Raw genomic sequence first — 17605 nt, forward strand, 5'->3', positions numbered from 1 at the left:
TCTTTGGCATCATTAATGATCATTAACACCATTTGGTGCTATGGAAACCCCAGTTTACACACTGGTGCACAGCAGCAAGTGATTGACTGTCCCTCATTTTCATTTTCTGAGGATATTTTTGACTCGTGCATTAAGCAAACATTTATGCCAAGCACTGTGGAATCCAGAAACGTTAATCAAGTTGAACTCTTTGCCATAGTAAATAATCAGACTGATGGTGTCACTGATGTCTGCATTACCTGCCAGGATGGCTGCTATAAAAGGACAAGTGTACAGGTGCAAACAAGCTGCTGCTCTGGACAGCTGTTCTGTTGTGCTCATGCTACGTCCTGCTTTCACTGCTGTACTTCAGCCCGACCTTTTGTCTCTGCTGCACACCTGGGCTTTGCTCTGATAATGAGACCAGAGGGTTTTGCAGGTACAGCATCAACTGTGCCAATGCGTGCTGATTGCTGTGCCTGAGGGTGATGGCATCCAACAAGCAGCAGTCTCAGCTGGGGAAGCAGGATATTGATAGAGCTCTGCAGTACTTTGCCAGGCAGAAAATATAGGACACAATCCCTCCATCTGTCTCCTTAAATCCTTCCCAGAACCTCCACCTTGATGCAAAGCCACCGGGGTGTTTTTGATTATGAAGGTTTCCGTATCTGATTGCAGGGAGAAGAAATGAGCAAATTGCTGTGGGCCGGGGCATGGGGAATTTGGATTTGCCTGTATGATTCCTGCAGCAGATCACTGTGACAGTGAGTATTTCTTATAGCAAAGAAGCATGCAAGTGTGTATTGGAACTGATGTGAACCTCTTTGGGATGGGTGATGTGTTGATGCTGACCTCACTTTGGATGAGATGAGCTGATTGTCACTGAGAAGTGGGATCTGCTCTCACATTCTCACTGCAGTGAGTGCTCTGTGGGAGCACAGCAGCACCGTGTGTCACCATCTGTCCTCTCCCTTTTATAGGATAAAGTAACCCCTGGAAATAAAGAAACAGGGCTTAATAGGCATATGGGACAGGGCTTTTGGCAGTGATGCCAATCAAATGTGTCTCAGCAATGCTCCCCTAATTAAGAGCTGTGAATTATATCCTGCTCTTGGTTCACCCCTTCTGCCCCACTCCCACCATGCTGCTCCCATCACTGCCTCCCACAGCCACGGGCTCATTAACCAGTTGCAACATAGCCTCGACAAAAGAAACATTTATTTATGAAAATCCACTGGGAATTAAGAAACCCAATAATTAGAGAGGCCATTTGGAACAGGAGGGCTCTGTGTAGGGAAGCTTTAGCTGTATAGAGATGCTACCATGGGAGGAACCTCACCCAAAGCTCCTATGCACTGCACCACACCAAATACCCAAACCCTTAACGTACATTGCAGCGCAGCTTGTCCCATCACATCCCTCAGGCATATTGTATTGCACTGAAACTGGAAGCCTTTTGTCTGGGATGGAAAGGTTAAGGGCAGAGACACCCGAGAGTCTTCTCATACCCTCAGCTGCTGTTGGGATTCATTGTCCCTCCCCTGACATGCCCCAGAAAGCACATTTCACTGATGGTTGTGATAGAAGCTCCAACAGTGATGGTATTTTGGGCGGATAAGCCATGAGAGAAGGGGCCAAGTTGGATGTTAAGCTTTTCATTAAAACCACCATGTGAATTACACAACTGGAGACAGGTTTTTGGGGGTGGGGAGGGCAGGATGGTGCGATTAGACTAACAGGTTGCTGAAGCCTGAGAGCTGTGTGGTTGGGTTTTGTTCCTATAATTATTAATAGCAAGCAAAAGCGAGGTGCTCTTGTGCTGGGAGCTTTGGCTGTGTGGTCTTGCATTTCAGAGAATCAGGAAGGAGGCAAAGAAACTCTCTTGCTTTGCAATTGAATTTCTAACCAGAGATCTGAAAGATAACTAGAAAACCAGGCTTAATGAAGTAGGAGAAGCTTCTGTATTGCCATTGAGCTGATAGGAAAGCTGGATGTCATCAGCATGGACACAGCTCCACCCCAAACACCCCATCCCACAGGTTGGCCTGGAGCCTAAATGTGATCACAGCATCCTGAGGGCATCAGACAAAGAGGAGGAAAAAAGGCAGCCTGGTTATTTTTTGTGTATTTGAATGCTGACTTCTGTAAGCTCATAAGCCAACACAAACTTGCATGCTCAAGGATGGTGCTTGCGGACCACATCTCTGCTGGCCTTACTTGCTGGCTCTCCACTGCACTTTGAGACATTCACTTTTGCCTTGATTTTGGGTTGGCAGCTGGAAGTAAATCAGCATTTGGCTCTGGTTCATAGCACCTTCTCACGTAATGGCAGCACAGCACCTGTGGAGCTTGTGGCAAAGTTCAATCCACTTTGGGAGTCTGATTTCTGCACCAAAAAAAGTGAGAGATTATGCCAGCAGCTCTCGAGCAGGAAGGAGCAGTCAATACAACAGCCCCAGACTGGTGGGTTTGTTCCTAACGAGCTACATTGGCCAACTTCTCATTTTATTTCATTTATTCCCCATTTTCTTACATTTACCAACCAAAGGAGCCCTTGCTGAGAGCAGCCCCCTGTGAAAACTGCACCATCAGAACAGGACTAGAACATAACAAACATCCAAGTTACAACATAAACTTAATGCTTCATACACAAGCCAGGGAGAAGAAAACAGAAACATTCCCCTGGTTAAAACAAAATCCAGAAAGTGTGAGTGAAATCTTTTCCGCTCTCCCCTGAGTCAAAACTTATTCAAAATTCATGTCACCCTTCCAACATTTTATATTGACAAAGCTTTGTTTTTCTGATGGAAACCTCCTGTGCCCCTTTCTGAGCAGCTCCAGGCACTTCCAGGTTGTGAAGAACTTGTCCATTCAGTCAATTCTTCTCCAGAGCTCCAGAGACTTCCAAAATCAATGCGTGACGTATCGCCTTGAGCCCAGCATGAAATCACAGTGATTGATTTTGGCACAGATGGATGATCAATGGCAACCAAAGCCTGGCTTAGTTCCCCAATCCTTTTCAAGAGCCCTGATTTGATGAGCTGATCTGGGCTGTGGAGTGGCTCTTTGCAGAACAGTGGGTGCCAGAGATGAGCTGAGACTGCAAAACCACCACGTTCAGCTGAAGCACTGAGTGGCCAGTGGTGTCAGAAGGGAGTTTGGGCTCCTGAAGTTGAAAACAGAATTTCTGCTTGATTTTGGTATTGAATACCACTCTGGATACTCGACTGGGAAGGATAGAATGAAATTAATGTCGGGAGCAGGAAAGATTGGTTCGTTTTCACATGGAGGATGGATGCAGTGAGAGACACCTGCTGCCCTGAGAGGCAGAAAGCAACGTGGAGGCCAGAAAAACCTTGATTGTGTTTGGACATGAGCCATGATGGAACACGTGAAATCAGTCTGAAGCTTTTGATCTTGGGCTCACTCAAGCATCGCAGGTGAGCAGCAGCACAGCAGGAGATGATAAAACAGCAGAGAGAGAAGCCAGTACATTACAAACTAGGGTGATGATGTTGGGTGGATCATGTGCTGGAGCATCCCAGCGAGGGAAAGGTATGGCAGCACCCTGATGGGTGGCTAACACAGTTTGGCAACTGCTTAGGTGAGCGTGTTGGAGTAGAAGCTGAAGCTTTCGGAGACAGTTTTGGAGTCACTGCGTGAGGAGCCATTGGAGGTCATGTCTACAGAGAGACGTTTGCTCTTTTTGTTCTCTTCCAGCTCCTCCTCGGCTGCACCAGCTGCCAAGGACACGGTGGTCTCTATCCTGCTGACCTTGTACATGCTGCTCTGTGTCTGCAAGTACCTGGCTGACCTCATCTCCAGGCCCTCGTACTCAGCAGCACTGACAAATGGGCACCACCGGAATGCATGCTTGAAGCCCACGCGGAACCTGGGGGGACAGAAGTGTTGCAGAGAGGCAAGGGTGAGGAAAGTGGGGATGGGGAGAGGACCCCAGTGGACATGAGAGGCCAGAGCTATGCGTTGCTGAACAGTTAAACAAACATTGCTTTTCATTCAGATGTGAAAATAAAAGCAAAAGAACACCACTGATAAGCCCCTGTGAGTGGTAGGGAGGGTTGTTTTGAAACATGAATGACTTCAGATCCCTCAGGGAAGACTTACTTACCTGTCATTGAGGCAGCAGTAGATGATGGGGTTGTACATGGTGGAGCTCATGGCCAGCCACATGACAGCCAGGTAGACCTGCTGGATGAACTTCTGCAGGTACCAATCGGGGTTGATATACTGCAGGGTGAAGTAGATGTGGTAGGGCAGCCAGCACAGCGCGAACGTGCACACCACAATGATCATCATCTTCACAACCTGTGAGGAAAAGAAAGCACAGGGCAGGGAGGACATCTGTCACATGGCACCCTCCAGAAGAAGCCACCCCAGAGACCTTTCCAGCAGGGAACACACGCTCAGCATCATGGAGGACACATGTTTGGAGGACACGCTCTGCTTCTTTAGGAACAACAGCCTGTTTCTACTTCACTACATTCTTTCTGGCTGTGGTTAGTTGGAATTGGGCTTCAATGATGGCTCCTATTGTGTCTGAGGTTCCTTACCTTCCGCTTTGCCGAGACCTGCTCATGGTAGCGGTCAGAGGAGTCGCCGGGTATCTCGCTTGCCCAGAGGGTGATGCTGACCACGGTGTAGGCGCAGCCTATCACCAGCAGTGGCAAGAAGTAGATCAGGACAGTCATGGAGAAGTGATACCTAGAAAAAATGATGGCTGTTGAGTGTGTCCTCTACCCAGCTGGCCTGTTTCTTGCAAACCAAGCTTGGAAGCACAGTCTCATAGGGGCAGAGGGAATGTAGCATGATTTCCCAGGATGTCCCAGCATGGCAAATGCAAGATCTTAGCTTGCCTGAGATCTGGTCCATCATAGGTTTGGCTCTGCTTAGGCAGCAACAGACATAACCTCAGTCCCCACTGCTGCAAACACAGCTGGGAGGGAACAGCTCCATGCAGAATGCACAGAAGCTGAGCTGCGGGAAGCTCCTGCTAGCAAAAGGTCAACGAGCAGTTCATCAAAGCAGTGTGGTAGAAATAGCCTTTGCCTCCAGCGTGGCACTGCTCCAGGCTGTATTCCTTCCCTGTCTTGATCCAACTGCTTAGTTTTCTGCACTCATGGGGAGGGCAGGATCTTTGCATCACTTTATCACGTGGATAAAGGCTCTGTAGCCTTGCTCTGTTCTTGCACTCATGCCTCCTAGGAGCTCAGATTGAATAATCTCTCCGAGGTGTAAATCGTGGGTCAGGCTCATGCCTGATGCAACTCCTGCTGCTCTGGCAGGGGTGAGGTTGGCCCCAGACCCACACTGCCATGCCATCTCCTCCCTGTTTTGTACCTGCAATCTCATTTGGCCTCCTCTCCACCCAGGGCTAATTGCATTTCAGGCTGGATTTTGTAGGACTGTTTCCTATTTTGCTAATTAAAGAGGCGTCTCTGTGGCTCCATGATGAAGATTTCATTGTTGCTGTGCAAAGCAGCGTTTTAAGCCAGCTGCAAGTGTGGGGAGCGATGCAGAAAAGCCACAGATCAACCATTAAATAATGCAAGCAAGACACATCCTTATTTTCAGAGCCACAGAAGCATGGTGGGGAAAGGGACTGCCAACACATCCTGCTTTTTGGTTCATTATTGTTTGTACTTTGGATGCTGAAACCCATCCATTTGTTACTCTGTTTATAAGGATCACAGTAGGAGAGCAGGCAGGGAAGCCTGGATTTTGTGATTTAGAAGTCTTCAGTGTGGGGATTCAGTACCTTGTGAAGAACAGGGGAGCATGGAGGAGGGAGGGCAGGACATGGGAGGGGGCAGCTTCTGTCTGGACTGTGGGCTGGTATCTCCCTGATAAGCCAATGAGTGGTGCAGTTTTGCCCCTTAATGAATCAAAATGAATGGAAGGGAGCTGAGTCACCAGCTCCTGGTGCAGATCAGCACCTCCTGCCAGTGGCTGCTGCCTTAAATAATTGCACTACAGCCATGCAAGCAGGAATGATGCTTGACAGGGGCCCAAACACCCATCTGCAGTTATTTTGGGGGCACTAAGATAACATGTATGATCTCTGGCTCTGTGCAAGTGGGTTCACATGATTTGGACACATGATTAGGGCTGAGCTGCAAACTATTTTCAGTCCTCAGCAGCTGATTGAGGTTTGTCTAAGGAAAGTTTCTGCTTAGCATCTTCTCACCTGGCTGCCTTCAACTGTTTGCTGAATGCCCTGCTCACCAAAGGGTGTGGGACATGCAGGGTTTGGGGTGGCACCCAGCTTCCAAATTATCCATGGTTCAGTAGTGGTGTTTTGCTCTTGAGTCAGCTCTTGAAAAGGCAATGGCCCTGGTAGGTGGCCAAATGGCAAATGATGCATCAATGTGAGGCTCTGGGCCTGTGCTGCTCACTTCTTCAGGCTGAGGTACCTGGGGGCTCAGCCCTTGAGGGCTGAGTTTCTTCATGCTGTTGCATTTATTGCAGTTGTATGGGATCACAGAGGTTGGAAAACACTCTGGATATCAGTGGGGCCATCCTCAGCTCAGCTCTTGCCTTATGGACAGACTCACATTGGCTCTGAGCACTTTTTCATGCGTGCACATCCCCTGCTTTGCCTCTAGCACAGTTTCACGGCACTAATTCATTGCTCTGTGGGACTGAAGTTGCAAAGGTGAGGATTTTTTTTCTCTCCTTTTTCCTTATGACATTTAGCTCACTGCATGACTCACACACCTCAAAGAGCAAACTGTGGAGGACCATGTGTTGCAGTCCAGCAGGGTTACCCAGATGTGTTGGAAATGCCAGACGTAATTAGCTGGAGCCATGGTGGGTAGGAAGGAGATGGCTGCTGAGCCCTCCTCTCCAGGCATCTACCTTTCATCCTAAGCTGGTTCTGCAGATCTTCTTTTCAGAGCTTGTCTTTTGAATGAATTTTTTGATGCGTTTGGGCTCAACACATCCCCAAACAGTTTTCTCTGTTATTGCCTGGCCAAGGCGCACCTGATACAACACTATTTACTTCTTACAGGAGTATTCTCACCAAAGGAAGCCTGTAAAGATGTATTCTTTATTCCCCCATCCCAACGAGCTTTTATCCCTTCTCAGCCTTCCCCGCTTCATTTTATCTATTTTTTTTTAAATACTTTTTTACATTTTTTATTTCATACAGGTCAATTTGTCCATCCTGCTGGGAAAGTCCTACTCACGTTTTTCCGTACACATCGGTGCTGTTCTCTGGCCACTCCACCAGGCACACTGTCCGGTTGGGCAGCTCTGCTGTCACTGAGTAGTAGCCCTGTGGGAAGGCCAGCAGGAAGGCCAGGAGCCAGATGACACCTATGACCACTTTGGTGGCGGTGGCTGAGAGCCGGGGCTGCAGTGGGTGAATGATGGCCATGTACCTGCAAGGTGAGCAAGAGAAGAAATCAAAGCTTGGAGCCTCCCTGAGCCTCCTCCAGACTGAACCATCCCAGTTCCCTCATCAGGGAACTATTCCCCATAGGACTTGTGCCCCTTCCCATCTCTGCTGCCTTTCTCTGGACATACTCCATGGCCTCAATGTCTTTCTTGTAGCAAAGGGCTCAAATCTGTACTGGACTCAGAACTGATGCTGTTGTCTGACAACAGCTGCATTGGCAGCATCCAATAGTTTTGCACTGGAGCAAAATCATATCTACACAGATTGCAGTGCAAAGGCTTCCAAACAGAAGAACCAAAACAAAGCAGGCTGGAGCTGCCCCATATCTGCCTGGCTCATGGGATCTTCCATCCTGAACATCAGTCATCATACATGAGGCAGACTCCAGTGACGACGAGGCAGATTGAATTTATCCTTCTGCAAATCTGGTTTTGCAAAGCTGACAGCAGCCAGCAGAGCTGGAAGGATTAAGTGAGCACACTGCAAATGTTTTATTTCCCTCCCCCATGTCAAGCTTTGGAAATGCTGTCATTCTACAACAAGGAAAAACGTTGCATTGCTCTGCATGTTACAGCCCGAGGCATTTGCAGTGTTCTCTGTCTCTCCACTCCCCCCCACTCTTTTCAGACGATGGGCAGCTTTTGCTTTTAGTTTTCTCCTGGATGAAAATAGTCCCCGTGTTCCATTACGTGTCCATCTGCTGCAGCAAAGGTGCAGGGATTAATAGAGAAATACGCACCGCCATCAGCTCTTCCCCTGCCCTGGGGTACCAAACCTTATCAGCTTTGTGCAGCTGCAAATTCACCTGATAATTATCCCTCTAAAATCTCTGCGAGCTCTTTGGTGCCAGAAACAGAAGCTGGTGAGTAAGAGCAAAGGCAATGGATGCTGGCACTGCTCTGCCAGCAGTGCACTGAGCTCTCAGGGCTTCTACATCCCCACTGCTCCATTGTGGGAGCTGGAGGAGGTTTGGTTGGGGTTACCCTATGGTACTGCTCCACTGACCTAATTCCTGCCAGTGCACTTTGGAGGACTTTCCTTATCAGCTTCAAGCACTTTGTGGTTGCAGAGGCCCTTAAACGTAATAAAATGCCCAAACAATTGATAAAACAATGAGTTAATCCCCAACCCCGTTGCCCAGGGACCTTTCCAACTACCACCAATCTGTCTGTGATGCTCTGGTGACCACGATAGAATAAAGACAGCAAAATTAATACAACTGAAGAGTCAAAGAAGAAAACAGATGTACCAGAGCTACACGGATGGGGGCAAGGGGGCAGGAGGAAGCCAACCAGAGGTGCTTTGGGAAACACTGGCCCTACATTCTACTGCTTGGCAGCAATTCCCCAACTGCCAGGAAGAAGGTTCATAAAGGTCCAGGCTGCTTGGAGGAGCTGGTGATACAGGAGATAGATGGAAATGTGCGAACATCCTGAGAATAATTTGATCATTATTTCATATTAAAATACTGCCTAATTATATAATAATCGTATCAGCAAGCAGAGAGTTGTCCCAATGTTTTAATAACTGCTGTTTTTTTCTTTCGCTTGATGCAAAATTATACTGCAGGGAAGGGAGGAGCACAGAATACGGTTTCATGGCCTCTTTAGCTCAATTAACAGCTACTGTCATGCTCATATTGGGGTGGGAAAACATCAGTGGGGAAACAAAGCAGCTGCTTTTGCCTTCTTCCAGTGCTGGGTCCATCCACCCCAAACATCTCTCAGCTCCTTGCTGACTGGTTGAGCTTTCCAGTTTATTTCCCCTATAGGATGGTGTGTATTCCTTTCTGGGGGCTGCACCTATGATGTTCCAGGGCACCTGCAAGTCACCAGTGGTCCTGCAGGCAGATGCACGCCTGATTTGGGGCACAGAGACATTGATCAGAGTGAAGTGCTGCAGGTCCCAGCCTCTCTAGTGGGAAGCAGATCCTTGAAAGCAGGCTAATGAGTTTATTCGCTCGTATTTCTCCTTGCAAAGTGCCTCTGTGGCCCCGCTCTGCCCATCTCCCTGTATCCTATTAGAGAGATTTATTCTTTTCTCCTGGCCAGACAGGAGTGGTGGTTTGCAGGAGCCAGGGAGGGGAAGGCACATCCCCATGTGCAGCAGGTGAAGAACCTCTATGGGCTCCCAACATCCCATTTTTCTATGGGGAGAGGGTTCTTGGTTGAAGATTTAAGGACAGACTTCTTGCATTAATTGAAAGGTTTTATTCCTGATAGGCTGTAGGTGTTCTGAGGGGGCGAAGCCCATACTGGGCTGCAGGAGATGTTGGGTTGGGAAGAATGAATGATGCCCTTTCCTCAAGATTAAATGTCCTGCTCTGCTCACCTTTGGGATGGGAGCTTCACACCTGAGGGCTGCTCAGTCCCTTTCACCCTCACGCTGATGCTCATCCCTTTTTCCTTTCCCCCAGAACTCAATGGAACTGAAGATGGCTCCATTTGCCAGCAGCTTTATATATCCACTGCACTGAAGGACACAGCATTAGGCCAGATGCTTTCCCTTTGGTGACATAGGTAATGCAGTTTGTTGTTGTTTTAAATATTTTATTGTGTTTCAGATGGGGGTGGGGGTTGTTACCATGGTGAAGCAATAGCATTTGAGTACTGTGTTGTAGCAGGGTAGCTCCGAGTGTATCACTTATTACATAGCTAGATGGCTACACTGCCTCAAATGCACTATTAATTGCATCTGGAAAGCTGGAGCCTGCCTGGGTAATGAATGTGACACATCTCTTTCCAAAGAAAGAATTTTGCCAAATGAAGACAGAAGAGAAAGAACCAAAGCCCAGAAATGGCAGCAGGGTGGGGAGGAGGCAGAGCCCCCCCCCCCCAGCGTTTATCGCATTGCTGATAGTGATGGGATGGGAGAGGAGGATCCAAAGCACAGCACAACCCTCTTGGGGGGCTCTATGACCTCTCCAAGTGCTGCCTAAGGAAAGCAAATAGCCCCATGACACCCATTGAGAGCTGAGGAATGAGTGTGGGAAACAGGGCTGATAAATCTGAGATCTGTTGTGCTCAGTGCATTAATCCAGCTGAGCCATCAAAGCGTTAAGAAAAAACGAAGGGCCAAATTAGGAAAGCCATCAAATAAGCAGAATATCTCCCCTGCGGTGGCTTGTGCCAATGCTCTGCTTGCAGCCAAGCACCTCAGAGGCACATCTAACACCTGAGCTCCTGCACTGCCCAGCCACCCACCATCCTGTTGCTATTTCATATTCATTGCATATTTATCTCAGCAGAAGAAGGAAAAAAAGGATGCCAGTTAGCTTTTGACCTGCTGAATTCAGCTCGTCCCTCCAGTCTCCCTTCCCTCCCACTTGCTCTTCTTCCAAATCCCATCCCAGCAGGGCACGGTTACACATTGTCAGGCACAAATCAAAGTTCTGCCCTGCAAGCCCCAGAAGACCATTAAGTCAAGATTAAAAGAACTTGTGCTATATTAGGGCGTAAATGACTAATTAATATGTCTGTGCACTGATGTAATTTGTCCTCTCCAGAGGGTTTCTATCTGCAGTAATCGCCTCTTGGGTAAGGCACGGGGTCATTGAGCTGGTGAATGTATTCCTGGTATTCAGCTGGTTCATCTAAACCGGGAGTTCAAGCATAAATAATTTCTATTTCCATCTAGGGTTTCCATCTTTTCTGTTGCATATAGTGTGGGGTTGTGGAGATACAAACAGGTCTCTGCTGCAGGCTGGTGGCTTTAGGAGCCATGGAGGTGAAGGAAGCTTTGCAGGTTTGGTGCTTCTACAGCTCCTGCTGCCACATGGATGGATTCTGAGACATTTAATGGAGTGTGATTTAAAAAAAAAATAAATAAGAGGCATATAAATAGGATCCCAGTTTGATTTCCCAGCCCTGCGTGCTGGTCTGGCTCTGATTCCACACATAACCCAGGATCTTTGCCTTCTGCTCTGCTCACCTGGCAGCAAGGAGGTCCTTCCCTCCTGCAGCAGTGTGGGTGAGTAGCAGTGCTCAGCAATGAATCTGAGTCCCAAGGAGAGGGACGATGCTGGCTGTTTAGTGATGCTCCATCCCATTCCTCACAGATACTGCAGGGGAAATAGGAAAAAACCCACTCTGAAGTCCCTACATATGGATGCAAAGTGGCTTGGATACAACACAGGCTCCCAGTTTTCCTGGGAAGCTGGAGAAAGCAGAATCTCACGGCTCTTTGAAGTGCACGCATTCATAGTGTTCAAAGCCAGAAGTGGACACGTTGTGCTCTGGCACTGACACACCCAATGATGAAGGCCGTGCTGTGCAGTTCCAGAGTGGGCTGCTTGGCCCCAACTGCTGCAGGATGCTGCGTGGCAGCGGCACTGTTTTTCCTGAGCAGACCTTCAAGCTGCCAACCCCAACTCCTGCATTTCCTGCCATTGTTGCAGTGTTCAGAACTCTGTGTCTCTGGATAAGATTAACCTTTGTTTTATTTTATTTTATTGTGGTTGTGCCCAGTGTGAAACAGCTCCAGGTAAAAATGCAGTCCTAGTTTCAAGCAAAAGCCTTTTTATTATTGCCATAGTTTTCTTCTCAGCTGCATCTTATTCATCACAGGGAGAAGCAGCTCGCAGGCTCCTAACCACTCCAGAGACAAACAAAACCTGAGCCTGTTCCTAACAGCCAGAGCATCATCCATCTCCAGCTCTGTTTCCCAAGCTGTCACTGTACTATCTGTAGCAGTGCTGCAATTTCTTGTTGGGAAATGCCCGTGTTAGTTTGTGCAGTACTTACACTTCAACCCAAATCAGGCTGGTGTATGATAGTGCAAATCCACCCCCCACCCCGTTTGCATTTATCCCCAGCCAGAAGGTGTTCTGCTGCCTGGGAAGGAGCACAAAAAGAGGCTCTGCACAGCAGAGTTGTCTTCAGGAAATCAATTGCACTGGAAAATGCATCGTGCCTGGAGCACTGGTAACCAGGAGGGAACTGCAGAGCTGTTTGGGAGCCTTAGTTCATCCCTAGCACCAATGTATAAAGGCATTAAAGACATACATTAAAGATTTTGGAGGGTGTTACACACCAGCTGTGCCTGGAGGATGACCCTCAGCACATGGCTAACTCACGCTCCTCACTTTTTGCTCTGTGCCACCACAGACTGCCAGGCTTTGCCCAACTTCTGTCCTTGGCAGAACACACATGGGATGCTGTTCTGCTGGCTGCTCTCAGCCATCCAGCAGCACCCCCAGAAAGCTGCTGGGGAAGAAAGCAGCTCACTTGTACTGGCTGCAGCCCAGCAAGAGCCATCCATGGGACTTCCCTCCCCTTTCACTCCCCGGTAATAAAATCCAGGTGGTTTTATGAAATTCTGTGGCTCTGCAGGCAATGCAACAACATGCAGTTTAAGCATCACTCTGAGGTCCCCAGCACCTGAGATCAAGAACCAGGAAAGGGCTCCCGCAGTGCATCCAACAGGCATGATTTAGTGACGTGACCATTCTGTGCTAAGCAGTGAGCTAAATGAGGAGGTTGGAAAAGGAATGGACTGCTCTGGAGATGAGCTGGGAAGGGAAAGGATATAAAAGTGGCAGAAGTGCAAGCCCTGTATGCACTACCAACATGCATTAATGGGTTACAAGAGCCTTTTTATGAGCTCTTTTGGCAGAGCTGAGAATGGATTCCCTACAGAGGATTCCCTGAACCACCTGCAAACAGGTCAAGGAAAGGGATTCTATCTCAGTCTCCTTTATTGAACAGAGCTCCATTTGAATTGCAGTGCTTTCCCTGGCCAGATATCAGGCGGAGCTGAGCACAGTGTCCAGGCAGAGGCAATGTGGGAAGCAGCACAGGGTGCAGGGAGGGGTTGGGTGCTCACCTGTCCAGGGCGATGGCTGTCATGGAGTAGATGCTGGCAAAGACGGCAGCGATGGGGAAGAAGTTGTGAAACTTGCAGTAGAGCAGCCCGTAGTACCATTCATTGTGGATGGCGTAAGTGAAGTTCACCACCGTGTTGAAGGCAGACATGGAGGCTTCAGCAAAAGCCAGGTTCACCAAGAAGTAATTGGTGACGGTGCGCATCCTCTTGTGTGCCAAGATGATCCACATCACCACCACGTTCCCCACCACCGACACCACCACGATGAGGGTGTAGGCAATGGCCCATAGGGCCACCTGCCACGGGGGCTGGATGAATTGGTTGGCATAGGACTCGTTCAGGGAGGCATTGAGCAGCCTCCGCTGCTCCAGCTCCGCTTCCAGCGGCGGGGTGTCATTCATTACAGCGTGGTACTGCCAGACCAGGCACGAGGATGCTTCGGGGCTCAGAGCCCTTTGGGTTTAGGGTACAGCAGGTTCGGTGGGGAGGATGCTTCAGGGCACAGCACTCTCTGGGATGAGGATGATTCGGGGAGCAGCGCAGTCTGGGTTTGGAGGTCAGGATGCTTCTGGGTGCAGCAGGTTCAGGGGTGAGAATGCTTTGGAGCACAGCACCGTCCTGGATAAGGGCACGGCTGGCTCAGGGCATGCAGAAGGTTTGGGGCACGAAGGTAGATCGGGGCGCAGGACCCTCCGGGTTCAGAGCACAGCCACGTCGGGGTTTGGGACCCTCCCGGTTCCAGGCGCAGCTGATTCAGGGTGCTGATCCTTTCCTCTTCTGGGTGCAGCCGCAGCAGCGTGTGTATCCATGGCAGAGCACAGCCGTGTCGGGATGGCAGCCCCCTCTCGCTGTGCAGGGACGCAGCACGGCCGGGCAGCGTTCCCCACCTTCCAGTCGCTTCGGTTCGGTCCGGGCTGATGCTGGAGCGGGGCCGGGACCCTCTGGGCGCAGCCGGAGCTCGGATGCTGCCGCTGCTTTTGTAGGCGGCGCGGGCGGTGCCTGAGAGCGGGGAGCGGAGCCGGGAGCCCAGAGCCCTCCCCCGCTCCCCCCCCAGCTGCCCCTCGCCCCCTCCTCACCTCCCTCTGCTGCGTTCGCCTCTCCCGTTCACCCCAGAGCTTCCGTACTGCCAGTGGACAGGCGGGGGTGGGGGATCGATCCCAACGGCTTCACACAACCAACGAAAAACGAAAACCCAACCCAAATATTTGACTTTCGTAATGAGGTCTTTGATTTTCTTGCCTAAAGCAGCGCTAACGGGGCGGTCCGGCTCTGTGCCCCTTCCCTAATACAAAGCAAGGAAAGAGCTCCCGGGGGGTGGCAAATCCTTCCGAAAATTACCGCTGTCATTTGTACGTGGTTCATCTGCAGGCACTGAGCTCTCTGCCCCCAGTCCAGGTTTCTGACATCCACCAGACGGGGCTGATTTTAACTTACTCATCCAGTATCGTGTTATGGCCGAGCGTGGGCGCAAAGCGCACCGCTGTGTGCTGGGAACGATGGTTTTCCCTTAGGATGCACCGATGCAATGAAGACAAAAAGCACCTCTGGAAGCAGAGCTTTGCTAAAGGATGCTGCGGACTCCGATATCACCTGGGAACCGCTGGAAACCAACACTGCGAACCTCGGAGTGGGAACGGCATTGCTGCTCGTGTGTAGGGAGGATGCTCAGCTCGTAAGCTGAAGCAAGCAGGAGGGACTCCGAAAATCTTTAATTCTTGGCACAGGCTCCGCTGTTGAAGTGAGACGGAGCTTTTTAACGGCGGGACGGACGAACGAGGAGGTGGATTTCAGCTTAGAGCCGGAGCTGCACTGAGGGTCCCCTCTTCTTGCATCCGGACCGCTCGATGGCAGCACTGCCTAAAAATGCGGCAGAGGGACGGCTGAGCAGCCAGCCGGCTTGGGGAGGTTTGCTAGCGACTGTTTCCAACCTTTCCCTTCGCTGCTTTGGGGCATTAATGTGAATACGACCAAACCCCAAAGGAGGGGAGGCCCTGGCAATGGGGGACAGCTTCAGCAGCCACCTCAGTGCACCACAGCAAACCCTCTCCCATTCCAGCAAGTCCCTCTGTGCCCCACCTGATTAACAGCACCCCATTGCAGGGCACAGAGCCGTCACACCCATTTCTCCACCGTTTTCTCACTGGAAATAAAGAGGTGATGCATTATGCACATTCCTGTTGGAAAGAACCACCTATTTTCCCCTGTTCTGCTGCTATGTGAGGAACTGAAGTGCAACCTGAAGCAGGCTGCGGATGGGCACGTGTGTCATGGCATGGCCAGGCTGGGCAGCTGGGAGGTATGTCCCTTAAGGGGGAGGTTTTTCTAATTGCAGAAGAGAAAAAAAAGGGGGAAAAAATCAACCCAAAGAAGAAACCCTGCATGAGAGAGAGCAGATGTACTCATTGCTTGGCAGCAGTGAGTAGACTACTGCAAGCTTGTGACAGCTAATTAATGCTTACAGGTCCCTGTGAAGGTGCCAGCACTGTTCTCTGTGTGATGTTCCAACAATCCCCCTCCTTCCTTTTCCCAGGGATGCTTGTATACCTTTGCATGCACCACCAGCCCTTTGAGAGCAAAGCAAAGCTTTGTAATCAGCAGATGGAAAAACCTTGACTTTTCCTGTTGTGTTTTCCAGCAGGACAGGAGCCTCTTCCCCTATAGGTCTCCCAGCAATCCCACTGGGGCTCATCAAACAATGAGAGTGTATACAAAGCACGATTCTCTGGGAGGAAAATCTGCTGAAGGGAACCATCAGAGACGACCTTATTGCAGCCTCAGGTCCTCCATGCCCCATCCGAGGGGTCGGACCCCATCTCCATGTGCAAGTGACACAGTGTTGGGTTCAAGATTTGCCATCTCCCAGAAGATCGGTCCTAACCACCCAATATCCTGCACAGAGGTGCCTGCAGGGCTTCGTGCTTGGGTGACATAAGAACAGGCAGAACAGGCTGCCTTGTAGATTTGGAGGATGGCACCCAAGAGGCAGTAACATATTTTCCTAAAACAGCTGGATCCCAAAGGGAACACCTGCCCTGCTTTATCTGCTTGCTTCTACAATCCCCCCAACCTGGGCTTTCCCTGGTTTTAAATTAAGCACAACTGATCCCTCCTTTTGTGAATAGGGTTATGCAGTCAGCTGGAGTCATTCTGGTTCTCTGTGCTGTAAGTCCTTTTGCCTCAGAGGCTCAAGAGTAAGGGTGGCTGGAGGCTATGCAGCTCCAAAGTGATGCTTTCTCTTCTAAAGGTAAGGCTGCTTTATGGTTTTTAGTAGCCTGTGTGTGAAGCCTACCTGTTCCTTGTGGCCTATGGAGGAGCCTTGAGGCTCTGCTGATGATCAAAGTGTCTTGAATCATGCTTGAGCTTTGTACAGTCACCAAAATCGGATGGAGGTGAATAGTTTGCTTTTGTCTCCTGCAAAAGCCTTTGTGGCAATTCAAAAGCTGCTTCCCCAGCAAAATGTCTCTGCTTTGAGCTCCTTTGCTTTGTCCTCTGCTTTGAGTTGGGGTAGGTAGGTTTGAGGTTTTTCCCACCTTTCTGAAGCTGCATTTAAAACACAGGCCTGCCTTTACCTCCCCCCATTCAGGAAATGGGCTGCAGTGATGCTCGTGACCCAACTGGAACTTAGCATGTGTGTTTTTTGGTTTCAGAGGTGATGAACCACTGTGACCTGGGTGATCAGCTGTCACAAGCAGTGCCATTGACTGACACTATTGTAGAAACCATGCTTGGTGCCTGCTTACTGAATTGGCTGCTGGGCTTTGTGCTTGTCTTCTCTTAGGTGTTTTCTCATTGTGTTGTGTACAGACTGTTCTGTTCTGTGTTCAGAAGCTGGGAACAGCATTTTAGGATGACTAATCCCTACATTTTCTCATCTTCTTCCTCACCCTGAGGAAGATGTGGAGGACTCAAGTGTTCATCATGAAGTGAATGGGCTGAATGACAATGCAGTCGATGTACCCATAGCCCCAGGGAATCCATTTCCAGCTTTTCCTTGTGATAATTGCAAACTGTTTGAGTGGGGAAAGCCCAGAGGGGGTCCCAACAGATGCAGTGAACTAAGCACCTCATAACTTCTTGTAGTCCAGGTTATTGCTCGACCTGACCACAGTGCTGCTGTCTTTGTGGTATTTGTGGTTACAGAAGATCATCTCCTGTGCTGAAATCTGCTTTGTTAGCTCTCCCTAACTGTCAATGAACTAATGAGCTGGCCCTAAACCAAGAAGAAGCTAATTAAACTATTTTCAATTCCCAGAAGCACTTAATTCATCCTCTTTGCAAGGATGCAATATTAAGTGAGATTGAGACTGGTTTTTGCCAGAGCACTTGAGAAACCTTTCCCATCCGATGCATATTTCCATGCAAAGCTCCAGCCTCCCAACTGCT

At 49.6% G+C, this 17605-nt stretch overlaps 1 protein-coding gene across 1 annotated transcript; it reads right to left on the bottom strand.

Moving 5' to 3' along the window:
- Positions 1-1175: 1175 nt before the first annotated feature.
- TACR1 (tachykinin receptor 1) lies at positions 1176-14256 on the bottom strand. The gene is made up of 5 exons (XM_015883061.2): positions 13223-14256; positions 7188-7382; positions 4551-4701; positions 4109-4305; positions 1176-3871 (listed from the first exon to the last, which is right to left on the bottom strand). The coding sequence occupies exons 1-5, from the start codon at positions 13621-13623 to the stop codon at positions 3580-3582; spliced, it is 1236 nt and encodes a 411-aa protein (XP_015738547.1). The 5' UTR covers positions 13624-14256; the 3' UTR covers positions 1176-3579.
- Between the last annotated feature and the right edge of the window lie 3349 nt (positions 14257-17605).

Source organism: Coturnix japonica, chromosome 22 (assembly GCF_001577835.2).
Source record: "Coturnix japonica isolate 7356 chromosome 22, Coturnix japonica 2.1, whole genome shotgun sequence".
Lineage (NCBI taxonomy): Eukaryota > Metazoa > Chordata > Aves > Galliformes > Phasianidae > Coturnix > Coturnix japonica.

Excerpts from the sequence above, each read along its gene's own strand:
- TACR1 (XM_015883061.2), bottom strand. The coding sequence starts at position 13,623 with ATGAATGACACCCCGCCGCTGGAAGCGGAGCTGGAGCAGCGGAGGCTG. Across the intron at positions 4,702-7,187 it reads ACCGATGTGTACGGAAAAAC|GTATCACTTCTCCATGACTG; the intron begins GTGAGTAGGACT and ends CATTTTTTCTAG. Across the intron at positions 3,872-4,108 it reads TACTGCTGCCTCAATGACAG|GTTCCGCGTGGGCTTCAAGC; the intron begins GTAAGTAAGTCT and ends CTGTCCCCCCAG.